The 19,140-nt window shown below is 33.5% G+C and overlaps 1 protein-coding gene across 4 annotated transcripts; it reads right to left on the bottom strand.

Moving 5' to 3' along the window:
* Window positions 1-6,727: 6,727 nt before the first annotated feature.
* WIT2 (WPP domain-interacting protein 2) lies at window positions 6,728-18,154 on the bottom strand. Of its 4 annotated transcripts, none has more exons than XM_090298301.1 (6): window positions 17,763-18,134; window positions 17,522-17,691; window positions 16,068-16,632; window positions 14,819-15,951; window positions 13,958-14,159; window positions 6,728-7,207 (listed from the first exon to the last, which is right to left on the bottom strand). In XM_090298301.1, exons 3-6 carry the CDS (start codon window positions 16,603-16,605, stop codon window positions 7,200-7,202), a joined length of 1,881 nt encoding a protein of 626 aa, XP_090154427.1. In that variant the 5' UTR covers window positions 16,606-16,632; window positions 17,522-17,691; window positions 17,763-18,134; the 3' UTR covers window positions 6,728-7,199. The 4 variants fall into 4 exon arrangements, with proteins under 4 accessions (XP_090154427.1, XP_090154426.1, XP_068468253.1 ...); XM_090298300.1 differs by having other exon boundaries at window positions 13,962-14,159; XM_068612152.1 differs by lacking the exon at window positions 17,522-17,691 and having other exon boundaries at window positions 17,763-18,154.
* Between the last annotated feature and the right edge of the window lie 986 nt (window positions 18,155-19,140).

The raw sequence follows: 19,140 nt of genomic DNA, 5'->3' as shown, positions 1-19,140 counted from the left end.
AAAAATGTGAACTCAAAAGAAAATGGTGATTAGATAACATATATGTTCTCTATAATTGGATTGTAGATATGTTCTTCTTCTTTAAGATGTGCATTTTGTTATCTGAAAAACCAATATTTTTTGGAAGCCCAACCTCATTACAACCCTGAAAAATACCTCAAGATTCATGTTTCTAATATGTTTGTGATTTGAAGATGAAATGAAAAGCAACAGTGATTTGTTATGATTCAGAGAAAATAGAGAGAAACACTTACCAGTGAGCATATGAGAAGATATTTCTTGATGAATTGTCATTTATTTGTTTTGACTTGATCTTGGAAGTTGATTGTGTATATATTTTTCTATATTTGAATTTGGAAGCATCATAAATTTCTAATTTGATTTTTTGTTTAGTGAATTATGCTCTTTGATATTTAAATTCAAATATATTCATTTACTTTGCTTGAGGACAACCAAGATTTCAAGTAGGGGAGAGTGATAAGTGCCTAATTTCAATAATATTTAATATTAAAATATAGGCACTTATAAGGATTTATTACTAATTTACATATAAAATTATATCTAATTTATGAATTTATACCTTTTTACATACAATTAGCGAATTGGGGCCAAAACAAATGAAGAATCCAGAGATCAAAGGGTTGAGCACATTCCAAAGGGTTGAGCGTAAATGATACTTAAACTAAAAAAAGTCCAATTTCTCAAGAAGGGCTTGGAACCACCATGCACCAAAGTTGGAAGCAAAGGGGTTTCACTTGAAGCCTAAACCAAGCCAATTTTACTTCACGGTTAAGAAAGCTCAATGTTGGCTTGGCTTGGAGTGAAGATCTCTGACTTCACAAATCGCAAGAAGCTCAAGAAACAAGCTTGAAACCTAAAGATTACTTAAGAATGAAGAAAGTCAATCCGTTGAGCGAATTGACCTGTAACGAGCAAATGTTGAATCCCTTTGAAACCCATTCAAAAATTCTATAAATAAGGACCTTGGGGCAACATTCCAAACCATCAAGAGGTATCAAGAAATCTAGATATATAGGTTTTGAGAGGCAAAAAATAGAGAAATCATAAGAAAGCCTCAAGGCCAAAGCCTAGAGAAATCTCTGAAGGAAGGAATCTTAAAACCTAAGTTGGCCACAACACTTAGGGATCCATGTTTGTTGTTTCTTAGTTACTCATACTTGAACTTTCATTGTAAGATCTTATTATGAGTTCCTAAATTTACCTTATTGGGATTGAATGTTAATGTGATACTTCTAAAGTTATTGTTGTTTATGAATGCATGTTTTATTTGAGATTCAAATTCCCAGGGTTTGGTAGTGTGCTTAATTCTCAAAGGTGAGGAATGACCATTGATTGTCTATAGAACATGAATGAGGCTGGATGATGATTTCATGTATTTGGACCCTATTCAGCTAGTCATAAGATTCAACAGTCACAAAACGCGGAGTTGAGACTATGGTGAACTGTTCCATCCTAATGCAGAAATAAGCCATAAGAGTGACTTATTGTTATAGATAGCCTTGCACGAGGAATCAACTTGGTTTGGCCATAAGGAAAAGAGAGTTTGAATAAACATTGCATTTATACATAATAGTAACAAAAGAAATTCACAAAGTTATTTTAATTCCAACACATGTGCTATATTGTTACTCCTTTGCTTCAGTTATTTGTCTAGCTTCACCTCCCAATCTAAATATCATAATAGTATTATTATTAGTTAGTTATTTATAGAAGTATATGCAAACCACCTCCAATATCGCATCACTTCATCTTGAAAGATATCTTTATTGTGATAAACATTAAATCCTTGTGGGTTCGAAAACCCTCAACTATAAGCACAAAAATTATAGATGCTTTGGTTTCAACGGACCATCAAGTGCAACAGACATATATGTTGGACAAAAATTGAGTGTTGGAACTAAACACAACTGATGCACTCCTTGCAGAAAACAAGATCCTAACCCAGTAGATTGAAGTTTTAAGAAAGCAAATTTCAAAGTTGCATCATCAACTACATGGCATCAATCCTTCTCAATCTTCCAATCAGCCAAGGAAGTGTAAAAAATTTGGAGAGAATAATTTCCCAAGTCAAAACTCCTGTGACCCCACAACATCAGATGAAGTTCAACATTTGAATAATCAAGGAAGGCAAGGTTGGGGGAATAATCCAAATAAGAATTTTGGTTGAAAAAAAATAATGTTTCCTCTAACAATAATCAATCCTACCACCCACATCAATAACAAGATTATTTTTCACTCCAAGAAAAGAACATCAAAACTAGAGGATACGCTGGACAAATTTACGAAGACCTCCTTGATGAACTAGAAAACACTAAGACTTCTATAAAGAATTTGGAGACACAGATGGGCAGTTGGCCAAGAACCTAGCAAGATAAAGAATTACAACCAACATGCAGGTAAAACCCAAAGAATAGTGCAATGTCCTAGAACCCAAAGATATGGAGATCGAAATTTTTAACTCTAGCCATTTGATTTTTGAAAGGAAAGAGGTGTTATCTGAGAAAATAAATAGAAAATAAAAAAATGGAATGCGAAGAGAGTTGTCCCAAGGAAGGCATGAAAGAAGAATAAAGAAAAGAGAAAAGAAAGGAAATTCCTTTTGAAGAAGGAATAAACAAAGAGAGAAGAATATTTATAAGAAAAATGGGAGATGTGATGGAGAAATGCAATGAAAGAATATATCAATCCTTACCAAGAAAAATGAAGGATCCTAAAAGCTTCACTATCCTAATAGTTATAGGAAACCTTCAGATACATAATGCACTATTATACCCCTCTCTCTCTCATGAAATAAACAGGAAAAATTATCCTAAAGAAAACTAGCATGACATTAATAATGGCTAATGGAAGTGGACAACAGCCATTTGGAATCATTGAGGACATGCTAGAATGAACTAACAAGTTTACATTCCCTACTAACTTTGTGGTCATGGAAATGGAGGAATGCAAGGAGGTCCCTTTACTGAAAACAACAAGGATAGTCATTGACGTGGATAAAGGAAGGGTCAAGTTGCAAATGCAAAATGAGGTTTTGGTAATGCATCTTTAGAACAATCTTCATCAACCACAACCTCAAAGGACATGCTTTAAGATAACAGATAGGGAGAAAAAAATATATGCTATTTGGCCCAAAAATTTCTAAGCTACTTGGCCCAAAATACAAGACTCAAAATCCTATTCTACTTAGTCCAATATAATTCCTAAACTACTTTGAACAACTCTTACAAGGCTAAGAAGAAGAAAAATACTCTTCAATTTATGATTGCTCCTCTCCAATCTTGTTCTATCTTCTTAGCCAAAGGTTTTGAGGCTGAATGATTTCCATCAACATCAATGCCCCTTATGTTTATTGAATAGAAAGAAAGATTGCAAGAACCCATGATTTTTAATGTTCAAGTTCTACATGCAACCTCAAAAGTTTATTAAGATGGAAATCCCATCACCATTCAATTGATTAGAACAATTATAAAACATGCATAGAAGTGACCTTCCCTTCTAACAGTCACAAATGCACTGAGCGTTATCCCAAGCGCTTCAAAACAACTAAGAATGGCTTTAAGGAATGTAGTGACTTACTTTGTTAGCATTTCTGAAGTGAATCTGGAACTTGATTGTATAATATCAAATAGAGAATGAGTGAAATGAAGTGAACTGAAACAAGATAAAGCAAACAAGAAAATAGATACAAATAAATATAGAGTTTGGAATGTGAACTGAGATTTTCAATTTGAATGGCTTATATAGCACGCGAGTGGTGCGTTTAGCACACACCACTTATATCTTATGCTTAGCCAGATGATCTTAAGTAGAATTCAACCTGAGAGTGCCTCATTTTGACACCTTGATTGGCTTAAGTGTTTTTCTTTAAACGTTGAGCGAATTTTGTTTTTTAAGAAAGCTATACAGAATTTTTGCTTAGCACATTACCTTGAGGCTTACTGGATTCAGACCCAAGGGTACCTCATTACTCCAATAATGTTTGGATTAAGTGCTTAGACTTGGGATTTGAGCAAATTTCATTCAGAAAGAGTATGTTCCATCTAATGAGATTTAGCTTGAGCTTTTTGATTTAGTCTTAAGCAATTTTTCCTGAGAGTAAAACAAATGCAACTTCATTCATGCAAAGTGCAGTTGCACTTGTATTTTTGTCACTCCATGCAAAGTAAGTCTCACATTGCTCAATTAGATTTTACAAGTGTTTATAAGCTCCAATACTCATCCACTTATTACTTGGTCATGTGGCTTTAATATTGGACCATGTGCACTCTCTCCTTACCTCTCCAATTAAAGTTTTTGACTTTTCTAATGCAGAGGATTGCATGTTGACTCCCAAATTAAGGCTTTAACTCCTAACCACAATTAGGCCCAAATCAAGTCACTTGTGTATCTTTTTTTTTTACACAACAAAAGTCCTAATTCCTATACATTTTTCTACTATATTTTATTTACTTCTATACATTTTTACAAGACTAAAGAGAAGAAAAATATTTTAATATTCTTCTCTAAAATGTTGATTCTTCCTTCGTGAGACTTTATCTTCTCCATTCTTCTTAGTCAATGATGTGATGGCTAGATGATTTTCATCAAGAATACTCATTAAGTTAGGAGTGACTTGATAAAGAATACTTGATTAAGTTAGTAGTAACTTGGTCAAACCAGAAGTAACTTAAGAAATAATACTCATTAAGTTAGGAGTGACTTGATAAAAAATAGTTGGTTGAACTAGAAGTAACTTAAGAAAGAGTGGTTGAAATTAAAAATACTCATTAAGCCAAGAGTGACTTGAGGAAATAATACTCGAGGGATTAGTCAAAAGTGACTACGATCCCAAAGAATACTCTAGTGTACTTCAAAGCAGTAGTCTCCTTAGTTGAACTTGACTTGTTTGTCAAGAACTCAATGTAGTCTATTGTAACAAACAAACCAATATAAATTTTTGTGTGTATTTTCTCTCCCTGTCTCCTTTACTTTGCATGTTATTATCATTTGCAATAACCCAAGAAGGAGAATTATTGTACAAACTAAAAATGTTTTTAATTAGAATTTCTTCTAACTATTTTAAAAAATTCCTTGTAATGTTTCACCAAATGCAGAAACCATGATCTGATCACTTGAGAATCATTGATCTAGTAATTCAGATGAATCATGTAGTTTGCGTTTGTCTTAACCTCGCATATGAAGAAGCTAAGTTCAAAATAAGTTTTTTAAAATATCTCAATCTTCGAAATTTGCCATTAATTGTTGAGACCATACTGTGTGTATTACATCATATGAAATATGTTGAAAATCATTTATGAAAAATATACTTCATTATGTCAGTCTATTGATACAAAGTATGCAACTCAAAATTACTTTAGTTATGATTTATCAAATGCGAGAATCAGAATTTGGTCAGTCAATAAGTAAATATTACAGACAAGGTCAATGAAATTAGCTAGTTGAGTTTGACTCATTATTTTTTATGAAAAGAGTTATAGTTTGATAAACTAAACTATCGCCAAAATACCATCATGCATACGAGATTTGCAAAAAAAAAAGCTTTAAAATTCAATTAAATCACAAATCAGTCTTCCTTCTTGTGATTTATTTTTCACAATATTCATCTTTAGAGATAGCACACATAAGAACATTTTGGTGTTTTGGCAATCATCTTATACCAATGTTTTCTTCTTCAGTCCATTCATACTTTTATTCTCTTTCAAGCTCATCCACAATTGTGTTCAAATTTGCATTAGTGTTTATATTCTCGACATGATTCAATTTTGGTCCGTCCACTTGTGTTTTTACCTAAAATATCATGGGACAAGATTGAATTATTTGCTCATAATTTTTTTTTGGATATATATATATATATATATATATATATATATAAATATAATCCGTATTTGTAATCTTAATTTATTAATGATATTTGTGCTTTATACTAATATATACTTTTAAATATTGATTTTAACATTAGCTGCAACTAATATTAAAAAATAACTAATATTACATGAATACAAATTTAAAAACATTACAATAAAATTACTATTTTTTAGTTTCGTATAAATTTTAAATTCTTCATGTACATTTAATTATTTTTTAATTTAAGATTTTATAGTTAAATTTATATAGGCTTAACTTTATAATAATTTCAAATTCAGAATATTTATTTTGGTTAATTTATTAATAAATATAGTATTAGTATAAATTACAAATTACAAATCATAAATCTAATAATTTATTAATTTCGATATAATATTATAGTTTGTTTAATAATTTTATTATTGATTTAATCTTTTAAATTAGATTTATAATATTTACAGTAATATTTTTCAAATAATTGAAAAAGTAAATTACAAAACAGTTTGTCAGAGGAGCAAAATAAGCTTGAAAGACCTTAAGAAATTATATGTACATTTGGAAAAATAAAATGATAATGGGTGTAGTTGAAATTTTTTATTTAAAATAGGTTTATTCTGGTTTCCCAGTATTCAGTAGTTTAGACATTTTATAATTTGGAAAAAGTGCACAGGTAAGGTAGGTGGAGGACCGGACAAAAAGAGGGAGAATCAATGATAATTGCACTGGAGAAAGAAAACCAATAACTTTAATTATATTTTATAAGCCAATGAAAATCTTCATGCACAAATAGACACATTTTATGGGGGTTGTACAGACATTCATGCAATGGCAAAACTCAAATCAGGGTTGTGCATACAGAACATTGTCAAAATCCAGTCCACGAACTTGGTTTTATACTGTTAAAAACCAAACACACTATCCACTTTTGGTCTTTTTCACTCTTTACATATCGTGGCATCTCTCAACATGTTTGTTTTCCATTTACATTTCACCTTTATCAAACACAAACTCTACATCTGTTAAGCACTCATGATAGAATAATCTCCAATTCAGTTGTAATATTAGCTTACACCAACTAAGATCACATATGGAGAAGCTCTAGGACTTGAGGGAAGCAGAACTACACAAACTCAAATTTTCTATATGCTAGTCAATAACTTGGCAATCATAAGCTTTTGGAAAGGAAAATGTTTCCTTTGTCAAAAAACCAGATGGCTAACACAGAAACCAGCGGGACATAAAATGCTACTGAAAGAAATGACAATTTTCTGCTACTTGCAAGCTTATCTTCCGAAATAGATGATGCGACTCGCGTGTTTGAGCTTGCACTTTCTTCATCCACCTAATAATTGAAACCAAAATAGGAAGAAAATTTTAGGATCTGAGGAAAAATATGTTTGGACCTGTAAATTAGTTTTACTCTATCAATGCAAGCTGAACTTCTTCTCACTGTAATGTTTCCAAAGCAATATATAAAAATCCATCCAATAAAATGATGGTAGAAAGTATAAGATTGAAAGAAAACAATTGGTTATGGATACATGTTAGGCATTTTGCCTAACTTTGTCAATTTCCATTGTAAGCATGATTGTTAGATAAGATTTTTTACACTCTTGACATGTAATTTCAAATTCTAAAACAAGTTTTCTTATATTTATATTATGACTATAGCATGGCAGACAGAAAAAGGCTTCAGAAGGGAAAACAAGGGTCTGTAGACTTGTCATGGTAGTATTCAGGCAGAACGTAATCATGTTATAGAGGCAGAACATAATTATATTCTCTTATAATAACTGTAATGCTAGGTGTGAAATTAAATGAAATGAGATAAAATCTACAGAGATGCGCAGAAAGATCAGATTGTTATGTTTGCTTCATTTGAATTGTCTAATCCTCCAAATTCAAAAACAAGCTTTAGTGAAAACCATATAAACCTAGCGACAGTTTATATGCATGAATTCATGAACTCTTCAAGTGTATGGTGGTTTAACCCAATAACTATTTAAATAGAATGAAACAGTGAATGAGAGACAATATCTTCCGGCAGGAAGATCAGAGTGTTATGTTTGTTTCATTAAATTTTCTATTCCTCCAAGTTTAATAACAAACTTTAATGAAAACCATATAAACATAGAGACAGTTCTTTTGTATGAATTCATGAACTCTTCCAGTATATGGTGGTTTTACCCTAGAATTATTTACCTTAAAGTTTCTTTGGAGGGTTTAAACAATGACCAACTTATTTCTGTATTCCCATCACATAGATAAAAAGAACATTCCTCTTTCCATTTACTACAATTTTCATATGCAATAAAACAATGAACAAGTAGACAGCCTAGAAGGTTTGAAGTGCACTTGTATATCACCAGTGTACTAGTAAATAGTCACATCTTTCATATATGACCAACCAGAGTGCATCATCACAATAATAACTAGCACATTTCTTGTACTATGCAGGTATATATAATATTTTATTGAGTTTCAGTTAATTATTAAAATTATAAAGTAACAGTGATATACCAAAACTTGGGTATGGTCTGTAGTCCCCCTACCTATAATTATGCAAAGCATAACATAAAGAGTGGAACGATAGTCTTGTTATTTGAAGTTTTACTACTTGTTTTTCCCATCAATAAAATATAAACATAGATTTGAAACGATATGCAAGTATGTAAATAGTTGTCAAGGCACTTCATATGTAATAATAGAAACATTTGTATGATGTGCAGTGTTTGTGTTACAAGAACAAATTAAGTGTCTCTAAGAATAAACTTTTTCAGAAATACTTATTACGATAAAAGTACCTTTCGGATATCTGCATTGATTAAGATATATATGTAGAATCTTTCTATTTGTTTAAGCATGTTATTTCCTTCGTTTAGAGAGATTGATTGTTACAATAGAGGAGCTGATAATGTAATTGTTATGAATAAAATTATTCCTTCGATTCCTTGTGTATTTCACGTTAGTATCAAAGATCCCGATCGGGAGTTTTGTTTCTACTGCCCCGGAAACAAAGAAACAACCAGGCTCTACTGTTGTTAGCATAATTGTCGTGTAAGTCATGGGCTAGAGAGGTGTGCCCATGTGGTGATCACAACATCGACAGTCACGTAGTCAAAGTAGCCCCCAAACACCTAGTTCCAACAACGCTCAGTCGTCACTGTTGCACATGCTGAAGTTGTGGAGAGCAAATTCTTACATGGCCAAACCATGAGTATGATCCAATTAGGATACATATATTAGGGAAAGAGAAATTGCCACCACCATCAGAAGTATTTTTAATTGTATGCAAAGAAAAATCTCCAAAACAAACTTTGTTGTTGTTCCGGTGCGCTCAATAGTTACACATCGTTCTGGAGTCAAGCCAAGAACAATTTAAATACATTTTTCTCCCATAACCCTCTGAAGTGCCTTTTAAGGGCAAAATCCTGATGGAGCTCGAGTTCCAAAGCGAACCATATTGACCTTAGTGATGTTAGTGAGTAGTAGAGGTTCAATCTCATCCACGGTGTGGGATTGATTCTTGAAGTAACAGTTGTGATGAAAGGGTCATACTCATCGGAGAGACCATCAAGGATGGCGTCGATATGATCTCCGGTTGAAATAGGAGCACCAACAGCAGTTAACCAATCCACGATTGTTTTCTTGGCATCAAGAAGGTAAGTGTTAATGGTCTTGTCATTCTTGGAAGTTTTAAGTTGCAACTTCAACTTCTTGATCTTAGCCCTAGGGTGGGAAGCAAAATACGAGCGAAGGGTGGTCTAAATGTGATGTGAAGATTCAAGACGCACCATCTTGATAAGGATGAGGGTGGTCAATGAAGCAAGGAGCCAAACTACAATTAGCTGGTCTTGTTTATCATATTGCAGGTAGGTGTCATTGACAAGAAGAAAATGTGCATCATCAGGATGGAGATACCACGGAGGAGCATTGTTGCTTTGGAGAAAATGCATTAACTTGAGTCCTCTAAGTGTTGCAAAATCTTGATGCTTCCATATAAGAAAGTTGTCATAATTGAGTTTGAGAGTGATTGGAGTGGTGAAATGGTAAGGAACAAATGAAGTCATAGCGTGAGAGAGGAGCGTAGCAGAGGTGGGAGAGGAATTCATCAGGAAGAAAAAAATGGCTCATTATACATGTCAAGATTAAGAGAGGAAGGAAAGAAGTGAAAGATGGTTGAATGTTTCATTTCATTCATACTATTATACGATACAAAGAGAGTATCTATACATATGTATGCGAAAGAAAAATGGCATGCATGCAGCACAAGACAACCTACTTAATACCTCTAGCATGACTATTTATCCTTTATTTCTACCTAGTTTTTAAAAATTGTTTATTATTTCATTTCTAGCATCCTCTCATCTTCACACTTCCCCCCCCTTGTTTAATGCCATTTTTTTTGTCGTCGTTGTTCAAACCTTAGTGCATTCCAACCAGTGACCCCACCATTAGAGTCACCCTTCCTAGGTGACCATTGCACTGACGAACTCACAGCCACCGGAGCTGATGGAAGAAGGCCAAGCTCAGGCCCAAATTCAGGTCCAACAACTAGGTCAATGGCAAGGAAGATCCAAGAAGACTGGGACTCTGCTACTGATGGTAGAGAAACTTTCCTATACATGTTCAAAAATGCCATAAACCTAGTGTAGAGTAGAATTTATTTTCTTGTCAAAAGTAGAATAAGAATTTTACTTATAATTTTTCTTAAATGTAATTAGGGTTGGATTTAGGCATCTAAAAACCAACCTAGGTTAAGCCTTCTCACTCTCTTGTGTTGCCTCTCTAGGATAGACACTTTAATCTTCTTCTTCACCTTTCTCCAAGTGATATGACCCAACCAATCACTCTCCCTACCTATCATGCACCTTCAAGGAAACCATAACTCCATTGGAGTCATCCTTGTCCGCCACTTCCATTGAGCTTCTGCAAAACTCCATCCAAAATTCAAGAAAGAAATTTGGTCATGAAGGCACCAACCATCAGGAGCAGCCACACGCCCTCATATTTGTCATCAATAGTCGACCACCATTCTGACCAATCTCATTGGTGTCGGACTAGCCCTGATTTCTTCTCCTCACATCTTATCTGCGCTTCGTGATTGGGAACTCTTTTATGCATCCCCTCTCTTTTGGGAATGTTTCTTCTCTCTCCCTTAAATGCCCATAGTTTCTTTTAGTGGTGGCAAGTTTGAACCCTTTACTAACTATGTCAATGTCCCTATTAGGAATCAACATTTTTTTTAGAGAAGAACAATGAAAAAAAATAAATAAAAACTGTTTCACCAAACGTACAAAAAGTGTTACAAAGAAGCACACTCCTATACATTGGATTATTCTAGTTACAAGTCTCTCAAATCTCAAAAGCTCCTCCCTTTTTCCTTCCAAGAGCTTCTTATTAAATGGCTCATTTCTGCTAGCAAACTCATAGGTGTAAAAACTACATTACAACTGTATTCGTAGTTTTTCTTTTTAAACCTCCTCATGCAATAAACTTGCAATCCTATCTTATTATCAACTTGGTGTGTTTGCTCCTGTCTAACAATACCACCCTCCTTAAAGACAACCTTGTTCTCACGGTTAAAGTCAATAAATTGATTTTTCGTAGTAGATAAATCTTTCCATGTGGATCTCAATTGTTTTTCCCTTCCATTGCACTAATACTTTTTGTACAGGTGCATTAGTTTGAGTGATCATTTGACTACCCTGAATGTAAGCCGAAATGAACACATTTATAGTTCCTTCCAATTCTAATGGTAGTGCAACTTTCATTGAATGTTGAGCTGAGATATGTGGAACATAAGTTGAATTCGAGCTTGTTACAATGACTGTAACTTGAAAGCCACCTCATTCATTTGCTTAAGAACCAAATATGGTCCATAGCCACCTACGATGAATATTAGCATGAAATTTTATTTGAGGTTGTGTTCTATGCAAATCAAGCCCAAGAAAGAGGGTACTTGATGAGTAATATCCAAGTAGGTACTCTCCTTTCTCTTTGCCTATTCATGGTAAATCATATCCAAGTAGGTGGGATACAGATTTCTTCAAGTTCCTCCAAGAATTCTAAGATTATAGTTCCATTTGAATCATCAAGGTAATCTCCTTCCTTTTCTCCATATTTTTCTTTCTTGGTTTCTATCCATTCTGTTCTCTTTGAATCTTGGCACCTCAAACTATCTTCAAGCTTTAGCAACAAAGAATCAACAACTTCCTAATCCAGAAAACGACCTCACACCTAGCCAACCTCATGGCCTATCCTAAAACATAATTCCAACCAAAGCTTTCAAGAACCAAGCCAAGAAACACCCTACATATCATAGCTGCAGCTTTTTCCAATATCACCCACTTAAAAGCTTTTATAATTCAAATCAACACCATATCTACCTTCCTCTCGGTATCCCAACCAAACCCACCAAGTTACACAACACCATAAGTCATCACCATCTAGCTTTCGCAAGCTATAGTTTCTTGACTCTCCAAGAAATCCTTCAGGATTATATAAGAACCATAATAGCACATGCCTAACCAACCTTATTCCTTTTCCTTAGTGAACCTTAGCTTGGTGGATCCAAAACCAAGACTTTTAACATCCAAGAATCCAACCTTGAGCAAGGTTCTTCTTCTTGAGCTCTTCTTTGTTTCTTTGAAGCTTGAGTAGATGATCCCTAAACTACAGAAATCTATTAAGGGGTTTGCATCACTCTTGTTCTTGTTCAGGAAGGAAGACACTTAGACGTTTACGTAGATTCTGTCACTAATAAAAAATCTACCTAAGTATTGTGTGTATCTTGGAGAAAGCCTATTTACTTGGAAAAACAAAAACAGGATAGAGTATCTTGTTTTAGTAAAAAAATTGAATTTTGAGTCATTGCTCAAGGTATGTGTAATGCACTGATTAGTGCATGACTAGAGACTAAAAATTGAATTTCTTTTATTTCTTTTATCTGAAATTTTATTGTAATAGTAGTTTGGATTGAAATTAGTCTTCCATTGCAGACTCAATCAAGCCCAATTGAAACGGTAGAACTTTGACCAAGATGGAAGCGGAGGTAAGTTTAACTAATTTATAAACTAATTTGAGCTGGTAGTGCACTGAACTCTTTCCAGGATGTAGTGTCTCATGATTGTATTGTAGAGTCGTGTCATGGTTGTAGTTGTAGATGTCGTCTAGTAGTAGGGTTGTGTTACGTGCCTTCTAAAGAATTGACAAAACAAGATAGAGATCACGTCGAGAAAGAAACCCTTCTTTGTATTATTCAACAATTATCTACACAAAAGACACGCACAAGAAAACAAAGGAATTACTTCCTTTCACACGTGCCTTCTAAAGAATTGACAAAAACAAGAAAGAGATGACATCGAAAGAGACCCATTTCTGTATCATTCAACAATTATCCATGCAAAAACACATGCGCAAGGAAACAAAGGAATTACTTCCTTTCACACAGGGCATTCCCGGTCACAACAAACCAATATCCTTCTTAACCTCAACACCCTCAAGATAAGAAAATATCGACTTTCTTAGTCTCAACTCCCTGTAACGACTAACTACTTTTATTTTTAAATTTCTTCCTATAATACACTTTCCAACAACTCTCGGTACTTCCCTGCCTAATAGATTGTCTGATGACCTGAGTTATGTTGTGTGGTCAACCAGTCGTCTAGTATTTACATTCTTTTGAGTTAGTTAGTTCTCTGTTATAATTCTAACTAGATTGTATCCATTTTATGCTTCTATATAAGGGAATGTTGACTGAGATAAGAAACCAGATGTAGTGAAGCAACTTAAATGATATCTTGCTTAATACAAGAAACGGTTCTTTCATTTCTATGTTTGTGTTTGTTCATTGTTTATTGTCTCTAGTGGGTGTGATTTGCTTTACTAATTTCATTGTTCTTGGACAAAATTCGACAGATAGTACACAACAGAGCTTATAGAGAAACTTATTTTATTTTAATTTTTCTTATTTTCTTTTTCTATAAGTGGTTTTGGAGAAAATTTTCTAAATAGACTCTAAATTTAACACCTAAATTTTACATAATAAGCATACCAACAAGTAAAAAAGATTAGGCTGACAAATAAGTACCTGCCTGAAAGGCCGCATTAAAGTAATCTATTCCTTCTTCATCTGACGATTTCGCACAGCTATCATTGCTTGAGTTATTGTTGGAAGCTTGATCTTCGTTTCTGTTATTTAGTCCATTGTTGCATGTATGTAAAGGGCCATCAATTTTAGTATTCTTTAACTTTTGTACCAAATGTTTATTTTCCTGTTTTAAGGCAAGTAACTGCAATGTCCCTGTTAGTGTTAATACCTCAGAAATAATTGAATAATAATTCCAGAGTTATTTGAAAAAAAAATTAAATCAATAAACATAATCATTACATAACTTCAAAATTATCGTGTTACTTTTGGTATCTTACTCTGTTCCAAGGAAAATTACTGATTTAATCTTTAAATATGCCAAACATAGTCATAATCAACTAACTTCACTTGTTTCTTTCAGGATAAGCAACCATGAACCATTATAGATCTGGATTTGAAATTCTGATTCAGGCATACTGAAGATTATCCATATAGATATATTTTCTTTAATGTCCCTAGAAAAACTAGAAAAAGTGAAAAAAAAAACACTCCTTCGATCCTTGAAATGTACATTTTTTCTCAATTGTGTTCTGCAGGTACGATTTCCAACTATTGAATCATTAACTATTTTATTTTCTAATTCGGTCCTAGCAATAACAGTTAAGATGAACTAAAGTTTCATGAAATAAGCACAGAAGGATCAAACTTAGATAAATGAAGACATTGAATACTTCTTTGATGAAATCAAACTTCAGGGAACCCAATTGAGTACAAATGCCTTTAAAGGACCGAAATACTAGTTTTCTCTAAAAGAAACCATTGAAACTAGAGTTCAAAACTATAAATATCTTGAGTCATTACCTGGTTATTGATGCTCTCCCTTTGAGTGGCTAATTGCATTACCATATCCATGATAAGCTTGGTCTTAGTATCAATTTCTTTTGCCCTCGAAAAATTTGTATTGCTAGCTTGATCCAAAGATGTTTTCAAGCTTATTGTTCTGGACCTAAGGAGATCCAATTCTTCATTAAGTTCTAAGTTTGTTTGGGATAGCACAAAGCATTTCTCAGCAGCACTTTCATTATTACTTTCAGCTTTTGAAACCTTTGACTTCAGCTCTTCAATTAATATTTCCATATCCCATATAGCTGTGTATAACATGTTCTGCTGTTCTTGACTTGCTTCAGAAGATGCCTTTGCACTCTGTAGTTGGATATCTAATTCCCTTAGTTGCTTCTCAAGTGAACCAACCTTTTTCTCTGCAGTGCTTGCAGTCCCTTTAAGAAAATTCATCTCTTCAGTAAGTTCCAAGTTGGTCTCAGTTAGGTGCGTAACCTTGGCTTCTGCACTCTCAGCCCGAGTTAATGCAATGTCAATGTTTTCTCTCAGAGACTCAACAAAATTTTCCATTTCAATTTGATGTTCATGATATGCTTCATTCTCCGCAATCGTATTATTAATCCGAAGCTCAAAATCCTTTCTCTCTTTTTCAAGAAACTTCAACTTTTCCCTCAAAGCCAACACATCAGATTTTTCCTTAGTACTATGAACATTACATGTCTCAAGCTTATCTAAAGCAGCATCTTTAGCCTTGAGTTGCTCCATCAAATTTTGAACTGTTGATCTCAGCTCATTTTCTCGTTGCATAGAACTACTGAGGTTGAACTCAGTTACTTGAAGGCGTCCCATTATTCCTTTAGAAATCCCCATTAAAACCTCTGCAGTATTGTCTGCCTCTAGAAATCTTCCCCAAACTACTTCTGCTGCCTCTTCCATATAAAATGCAACTTGTTCTGTGTAATGCAGTTTCAACTTTAGGTCCTCATTGCTTTTTGACTCTGCTAACCTCCTTTCAAGTTTTAGCTCCCTTGCAAGAGATTTCTCAAGCATTTTTAGAATATATCTTCGCTGTTCAACCATCTGATCATTGGATTTTGCTTTCACATCTGAAAGTTGACCATTTCCTGATAAATTCAAGGCCTTCCCCGTTTCGCCTGTTTACATGGATGACTAAGAAAGGTAAATAGTCATCCCAGACTTGGAAAAGAACTGCATGCTCAGTACAAATATGTCAGAAATAAAAAATATTTTATTAAGAATTCCAACTTACAATTTTCCTTTCGATAAGCTTCCATGGTTTTCGGTAACTGGGATGATTGCATTTTCAACTCAATTAACTGCTGTTGAAACTGCTTCACAGACTCTTCTACGTCACATAATTTTTTGTCCATCATAAGGAAAAACTCAGTCAAATGGCTACATGAAAATATTTTATCACTAGCATCAACAATTTCTTCTTGGAGAGCGTCCATGAAACTGTCCAGCTCTCTTACCTCAGAATCCAAAATGCCAGACAATAGATCAAATGTCATTGCCTTCTCAAATAAGTGTGCCAAGATGCAGTTATTCTTTGAATCAATTGCTTCAAGATCACTTTCCTCGCTTAATAGATAAATATAAAGCATATGCAAGTTCACCAGCTTCTCGGCAAAATAGGCTAGGCGATAATCTATTTCCGTTAAAGCTTGCAGGGATAACTCTTGCGCGTCATTTTCTTTTGTTGAGAACCCCTGAAGTGCGTAGGGTTTTCCAAAAGCTGAATCTACAGCATAAAAGTCACCTTCAACTTTATTAGCAAATTCATCCATTGGTGGTCTGTATTTTGTCAGCCAGTCCTGAAAGTAAGGTCGAAATGAGATCTTTGGTAGAACAAACCCACCATACCTTACGTACTAATACAACATAAATATAAAAAGATAGAGCACAATTGGCTAGTTAATTCACGACTTATTTGTTTCAAGACCACAAAGTTAAAGAACAAAGGGAATGTTCGATCATCTAATACAAACAAAGTATAAGCGAATGTCTAAAAGTACTAACACTACTAAAGTAACAATAGTCAGCAATTGGTGATTAGCATGCCATAGTTGCATAGATTAGATCTAAAGTTCACATAATTCCGTAAGAGTCTAGAATAATTTGATAATTTATAGAAGGCTGAGGAAGAAGAATTTGATAAAGGTATAGTGAGGAATTTGTATGCTCTCATTCATTTGCAGTATTCACTGAAAACATAAAAAGAAAGTATTGGTATCCTTATGTTTTCCCTTCTATTTCCCAATGGGAAATACAAAAAATTGGTGTTATATACAAACCAGTAAGGTATTGAAGAAATACACATAAAGTGAAGTACAAAATGCTTGGTAGCAGAAGAATTTCTTTTAATGGGAATGAGAGTAATTTTGAGGATCAACTAAACTTGTTTGTTTCTTTATCAAGAGAAGCACCACAACCAAAATTAAAAGCTTCAATGCTTCTTCCACACACATACAAAAAATGAGCGTACGCAATATTTCCTCTTCACGCTCTTCTTTAAACACCCATAGCACAGCACAAGAAAAGGTTAAACACAATAGCAGTTCAATTCAAAATACATTTCGTTTCGTTTCAAACAGAAAGCTAATTCCACAACCAAAACACCTATTCCAAATTCCTTCCTATCTTAACAACAGAAACAATAGGATATCTTGAGTTTCCTAACAAACTCAACACACAACACACTACCAAACCGTTGCAATCCTTGATGATATAACCCAAAAAACCATCAATGATAACATCAACTGAGAATCGCCATAATTTTACTGCCCATTCAGTGACAATCCTGAACAAAGCTAACTTGATGGTTCCAAAACATGAAATGCTACGAAAAGAACGAACATGACCTCCCCCATTTCCTACAAGGAAGCACACAAGGCCCCAAAGTCGCATTAAATTCTCAACTGGGAACTAAGAAATTGAGTGTTACCTTGATCAAAACGCTTTTGGGTCTTCGTTTTCCCTCGCTCCGACGAAGATATTGAAGAAACTTGACTTAACAAAAATCCACATGAAAATCCTGGTGGATAGTCTTTCTGAGCCTCCTAACTACCACTCATTTGGAAATTACCGTTATAGAAGGGTCACTTCTGTTGTGTTCCAACCTGTGGTGATTGATGAAGTGTAAGAGGAAGAACCAAAAGTGCAAAAGGCAAAGTGGTCAACCCAGAGCGTGGGAGCGGTGTTTGTTGTGATTTGCGGAAGACAAATCAAAGACTTGAATTGGGGTGCACGTTAATATTGACTTTGAATAATTGAGTTTCAGGAACAACACCAACAACCCTCTACTACTCAACTAGATAGATAACACACCAATGGCTTAGGCCAATTTAAAGCTGAACTGTTTTTGTCTCTTTGTGGGTCCATCACGCATTGCTTTGTTTTTCTGTCATAGAATTATCTTTATATATTCTGTATATTTTTAAAGAATGTAACGTGCGATTATTTAGATGAAAAAAATAGGGACCAAACTAGTATAACTATTATTTATTCATTAAGCCCACCACCTTTTCACCTTTCTATTAAGAGAATATTCTTTCTACATAAGTTCCTTTTTTTATTTATTGAGATGGGATTAAAAAAAGTATAAAGATTATTTAATAATAATATCTCATACAACTCATTTTTATTCTTACTAAATAATATATATATATATATATATATATATATATATATATATATATGTATACACACAAATTTATTGACATATGATTTTCAATTCTTGAAATTGAAGATGATTTTTTTTTTCTAAAATTTACAATATAGAGAACAGCCTAGGTCGATTATATATATTGTTGTATTCGGTCTTTAATATATATTCTTTATATAAATTAATTTGGGGATATACAAATTTAAAATATTAAACAAATATTCAAAAAAAATGAAAGAGGTTGTAAAACCGGAAATTAAAAGGATGAAGGTCAATTTACACATTAAAGAACCAAAACAAATAATTCCTTTTATGACAATTCTCTAAAGACTCAAATTTAAGTTTGAATAATTAACCGATTCAATTAATCAATTAAATTAGTTATACAAATTAAATCAGAATATCATTCAACCTGATATGTATTTGATTGTCAAATCAAGATTCACTCGATTTCTAATTTGATTTCTAAAATTAGAAACGCAAATTTTATAACAAAGTGTAAAACAGAAATTAGAGAAGGGAAGGACAAACTCAAAGCATTAAATGATCAATGTAAAACTCAATTTGGTTTGTTTGATCTTGATTTGATGAATTGATCCTCAATAATTAGTTCTCCATGGATGAAGAACACAAAATGAAATTCAGATTGAGAGAAGAA

This window comes from Phaseolus vulgaris, chromosome 2 (assembly GCF_051622355.1).
Source record: "Phaseolus vulgaris cultivar YP4 chromosome 2, ASM5162235v1, whole genome shotgun sequence".
Classification (NCBI taxonomy): domain Eukaryota; kingdom Viridiplantae; phylum Streptophyta; class Magnoliopsida; order Fabales; family Fabaceae; genus Phaseolus; species Phaseolus vulgaris.
This window is presented reverse-complemented; position numbering and strand designations above follow the sequence as displayed.

What these genes read in the sequence shown, in the direction of transcription:
- WIT2 (XM_068612150.1), bottom strand. Translation starts at nt 16,605, where the DNA reads ATGGATGAATTTGCTAATAAAGTTGAAGGTGACTTTTATGCTGTAGAT. An exon ending in GGGAGAGCATCAATAACCAG is followed by an intron (nt 14,160 to 14,818) that starts GTAATGACTCAA and finishes GGGACATTGCAG; the next exon opens with TTACTTGCCTTAAAACAGGA. An exon ending in ACTTTAATGCGGCCTTTCAG is followed by an intron (nt 7,208 to 13,961) that starts GCAGGTACTTAT and finishes TTCAATTATTAG; the next exon opens with GTGGATGAAGAAAGTGCAAG.